Source organism: Phaethon lepturus, unplaced genomic scaffold (genome assembly GCF_000687285.1).
Source record: "Phaethon lepturus isolate BGI_N335 unplaced genomic scaffold, ASM68728v1 scaffold41396, whole genome shotgun sequence".
NCBI lineage: Eukaryota > Metazoa > Chordata > Aves > Phaethontiformes > Phaethontidae > Phaethon > Phaethon lepturus.
The window spans coordinates 2,253-6,712 of NW_010544788.1; the positions used below are offsets into that span (position 1 = coordinate 2,253).

General features: G+C 59.8%; 1 protein-coding gene across 1 annotated transcript in view; it reads left to right on the top strand.

Moving 5' to 3' along the window:
• LOC104622116 (annexin A6) overlaps window positions 1-4,460 on the top strand; it is a 5,779-nt gene that overhangs the window by 1,081 nt on the left and 238 nt on the right. The window contains exons 2-11 of the mRNA XM_010288783.1: window positions 2,085-2,169; window positions 2,473-2,567; window positions 2,674-2,787; window positions 2,873-2,963; window positions 3,074-3,153; window positions 3,230-3,286; window positions 3,455-3,548; window positions 3,632-3,727; window positions 3,974-4,032; window positions 4,299-4,421. Coding sequence (XP_010287085.1) covers window positions 2,085-2,169; window positions 2,473-2,567; window positions 2,674-2,787; window positions 2,873-2,963; window positions 3,074-3,153; window positions 3,230-3,286; window positions 3,455-3,548; window positions 3,632-3,727; window positions 3,974-4,032; window positions 4,299-4,421 — 894 coding nt within the window. The remainder of the gene's footprint in view (window positions 1-2,084; window positions 2,170-2,472; window positions 2,568-2,673; window positions 2,788-2,872; window positions 2,964-3,073; window positions 3,154-3,229; window positions 3,287-3,454; window positions 3,549-3,631; window positions 3,728-3,973; window positions 4,033-4,298; window positions 4,422-4,460) is intronic.

A 4,460-nucleotide genomic window follows, 5' to 3' on the forward strand; every position in this document is an offset into this window, starting at 1 on the left:
GAGGAGGGCGTAGCGGGCAGGATGCTGTTTCCCTCCCGCGGGTTTCTGTGCCTCCCCGGGGCTCGTTCCCACAAGAGTGCAAGGAGCGTGGGGCCATGCACAGCACTGAGCTTCTGCCTCAGTTTCCCTTGCCTCCACCATGGCAGCACTGCAGCAGGGCAGGCAGCTCGTGCTTCGATGGCTCAGCAGGCGTGAACAGAGTCCTGCTGCTCCTCTCCATTTAAGCAGGACCAATGTCTTGTCTGCCCATCACCACCCACGCGACCCCAGCACCTTCCAGCCACCTTCATCCCTTCCTGCTGCCTCTGGGCACCTCCCTTGCCCTGCAACTCCTTATTTATGTCTCCACAAGGCATGTGCGTGGGCAGCAGCTTGCACCAAACCAGGAGGGTCTGGGAGCTGCCGGGAAGCAGGGCTAAATCCAGCTCTCCCGCTGAATCACCTGCAATACGATCTGTCCCTGTGCCCTGGAAGGGCAGCGTCGCCTCTCGCCCAACCTGGTCCCCACGCTGTGGGACACCAGTGCCAGCAGCTCCTCCAGAGAGGGCCTGTGGGATGTGCCCAGCCTGGACTGGTTTCTCTCTGGAAAAAGGGGGGCCAGTTTCTTTCTAAAGGTGCTGGGCGAGATGTGCAGCAGAGCTGTTGTGCCGCAGCGTTGGGACGGAACCCAGGGGAGCGGTGGGCACGGGGCTGCTCTGTGTCCATCCCCTCAGGTTCATTCCTGGAGGCATTTGCTGGCCAGGGACACTGGTGCTGCCTGCATGGTGCCCATCGCTGGGGACACGTTGGCTTTAGATGCCCACAGTGGCAACAGCTCTGGGCCTTTGTACAGCTCCTGGGGATCTTAAGCCCTGCAGCAGTTCCTGCATGAGCGATGCTGGGGGGGGGGGGGGCGGGTACGTACCCGGTCAACATGTGGTACGAGCGGACTTGAGGATGGATGCTGGGTTTCCCAGGGTGCTGACACAGCTGGGAGCCCCAGCTCAGCCTGACCCCAGCCCTCCTGCTCCCCAGCGAGACCACTAAGGAAACACTGCTGTCCAGTTCTTCCCACTCTCTGCCTCTGGGTCCCAGTTCCTTATGTGAGGCTGGGCTGGTTTCACATCTGCTTCCAGCCAGGATTTGTGCTGATCTTGTTCAGAGTCCAACCCTGGACTGCCCCGGGGTAAACTCCCCCGGGCAAGGCTGACCCAGGGAGGGGAAGCCTGGTCCCTGCTCCTGAGGTCTCTGTTTGGGGGTATCATTCCTGGGCTCCCCACTGTGCAGCCCAGAGGTGCAGAGGAGCAGACAGAAGAGGGTCGTGCCAACCCCCAGGGTTTCTCAGGCTCCCAAGAAAGTCTCTGTGTCTGGGGTCTCTGCTCTGACCCCTCGGAGCCCTCATGCTTGGGGGGGCAAGACAAGCTGTTGGCAGCTCTAGTGCTTCTCAGTGCTTTCCACTTAGGAGCCCATGATGATTTTGTGCCTGTAAATTTGTCTCCTTGCTTGGAGGCCACGCAGAGCTTGGGCATTCTCAGCATCCAGAGGGTTTCCCTGCTTGCAACAGGCGGTGGAAAATGGCTTTATCGTTCCCAATCCATGCTCCGTAGCTCCCTTTGGCCCAGCTGTGTTGCAGGGGGATTGCCCTGGTCCTTGGGTGCCTTCTCCTGCATTCAGGGTGTCCAACCCTCCCACAGGTTCTTCCCTTTTCCCACCACTCCCCCCCAAGATGGTGCTGGGAACCAAAAAAGCTGGAGGAACCTGCCTTCAAACCCTCAGCTGTTGCTGCCGTGGTGGGGAGGATTGTATCCAGCTTAAACGCAGGGCACAAGCAGCAAACAGCAATGCCAGTGAGATACGAGAGGGAAGGCCGTGTACTCCAGTGACCTGGCACGCAACCAAGTTACATAGTGAGGAGAGCAAACGGGAACAGAAAAAAAATGAGAAGAACAAGCGCTTATGTTTGAGGCTGAGCTTTGCCTTTGGGCAGCCCCCAGCAGGAGTGGGTCTTGCCCCAATCCTGCTCAGCTTCAACTTTTCCTTACCCCTGTCCTGCCGGGAGCTGGGGGCTGCTCATTCCCTTTCACCTTCTCCCTCCTTTCCCCTAGGTCTACAGGGGGTCGGTGAAGGATTTCCCAGGCTTTGACGCCAGCCAGGATGCGGAGGCCTTGTACAATGCCATGAAGGGATTTGGTATGGATGCTCCTCCAGACTGTCACCTTGGGGCCACCCTGATGTCCCCTATTCCTTCAGTTGACCCTTGCACGGTTGGGCATCCTGCATCACCTCCCCTTTCAGCTGCCTGTCTGCTTTAGCAGCATGCCAGGACCTCTCCTGGCTCCCCCTTCCTCCCTGGAGCCAGCTCTGCTCTGCTTCTCCTCCCGGCCCTGAGTCAGAAGCAGCTTTGGGCACAGCAGGATGGCTATGACGAGCCCCACCGTGGGGGATGAGACCCAGCCACAGTAGCTGAATACCACTGCGTGGCTCTCCCCACAGGCAGCGACAAGGAGGCCATCCTTGACCTCATCACATCTAGAAGCAACAAGCAGCGAGTGGAGATCTGCCAAGCCTACAAGTCCCTCTACGGGAAGGTAACAGCAGAAACGCTGCCCAGCCCGTGCCTCCACCGTGCCATGGCCTCGCTCAGAGGTACTGTGGAGCAAAGGGTCCCCCAGCCCCTTTCTCCCACTCCACCAGGACCTCATCGCAGACCTCAAGTACGAGCTGACAGGGAAGTTTGAGCGGCTGATCGTGAGCCTGATGCGGCCCCCAGCTTATAGCGATGCCAAGGAGATCAAAGATGCCATCGCGGTAAGGGGTGGGCAGCATCCCTGGGGCCCCTCTGAGGGCGTTCCAGCCAGCCCTGCTGCTCACAGGGCTGCATCTCTGCCCGCAGGGCATCGGTACGGATGAGAAGTGCCTCATCGAGATCCTCGCCTCCCGCACCAACCAGGAGATCCACAACCTGGTGGCTGCCTACAAAGACGGTGAGGGCTGGGGAAGGGCAGGGGCTGCCCTGTGACCCCTCGGGCCAGGACAAGGGGCAGAGTTAAGGGGATCCAGGTCTCCAGGCCCTGACCTCTCCCTCTTCCACCAGCCTACGAGAGGGACTTGGAGGCTGATATCGTTGGAGACACATCTGGCCACTTCAAGAAGATGCTCGTCGTTCTGCTTCAGGTATGTCCATCTGTCCAGTGTCCACAGGTGGTGAGCGCCTGAGCCCAGCAGGGCTGAGCCTGTCTCTGTCCCGCAGGGCACCAGGGAGGAGGACGACGTGGTGAGCGAGGACCTGGTGGAGCAGGATGCCAAGGTGAGGCTTGGCAGGTGGCATCTGGGCTGGGATGGGGATGGTGGCACTGGGACCAGGCAGACCTAGGGCTGTGAAGGGTGAGTGGGTGCTGAGGGTGCCCATGCTTGGGCAGAGCCCCATGTGAGCAGGACCCTGACTCAGGCTCTACCACCTTCCCCACCCCACAAGGACCTGCTGGAAGCTGGCGAGCTGAAATGGGGCACAGACGAGGCCCAGTTCATCTACATCCTTGGCCGGCGAAGCAAGCAGCACCTCCGCCTGGGTGAGCATCTCCTGTGAGCTTGGGATTGGGTTTGAAGGTATCTTGTCAGCTTCTCCAGGCATCATCTTGCTCTCATCCTGCAGTCTTCGATGAGTACCTGAAGATTTCCGGGAAGCCAATTGAGAGGAGCATCCGGGGAGAGCTCTCTGGTGACTTTGAGAAACTGATGCTGGCTGTGGGTAAGTCAGCCCCTGTGTCGGGGATGCTGCGAAAACACGCCGCTGGCCTTGCCGGGGTGGGAGGGCTCAGTGCAAGAGCCAGTGGATTGGGGTTGCAGCTGTGCTGGTTTTTGGGAGCTCAGGGAGGCTCCTTCAGGGTGGGTGGGGATGCTGACTGTGGTGCCCCAGGGGCATGGGCGCTCAGAGACTGGAGTGCCAGCAAAGCTGGGTGCTGGCATCCCTAACCGTGCCTCTATTTCCCCACAGTTAAGTGTGTCAGAAGCACTGCAGAGTATTTTGCTGAAAGGCTCTACAAGGCCATGAAGGTGAGTAGATCACCCCTTCTCTGGGGCGTCCCCCCCACAGCACCACAAGGAGCCGGCCAGAGGAGGGGTCCCCTTGCCGTGGGGGGCTGCTGGAGGGCAGGCTGACGCAGGTCCACAAAGACAGGACCTATGTGACCTGGGGTCTCTGCTCTTCCCTCCACCGTCAGACCCGGGGTTGGGTAGAAATCTGATAGATCCCAAAGGTGATGGGCTGAGCGGAGTTGCTTGGCCACCCCAGGCTTGATGCGGGGGCTCCTCTGTTGCAGGGGCTGGGCACGAGGGACAACACGCTGATCCGCATCATGGTGTCCCGCAGTGAGATCGACATGCTGGACATCCGGGAGGTATTTAGGACCAAGTACGAAAAATCTCTCTACAACATGATAAAGGTAAGTGCCGGGGGTCCCCGATCACCCTCCGAGTGGCTG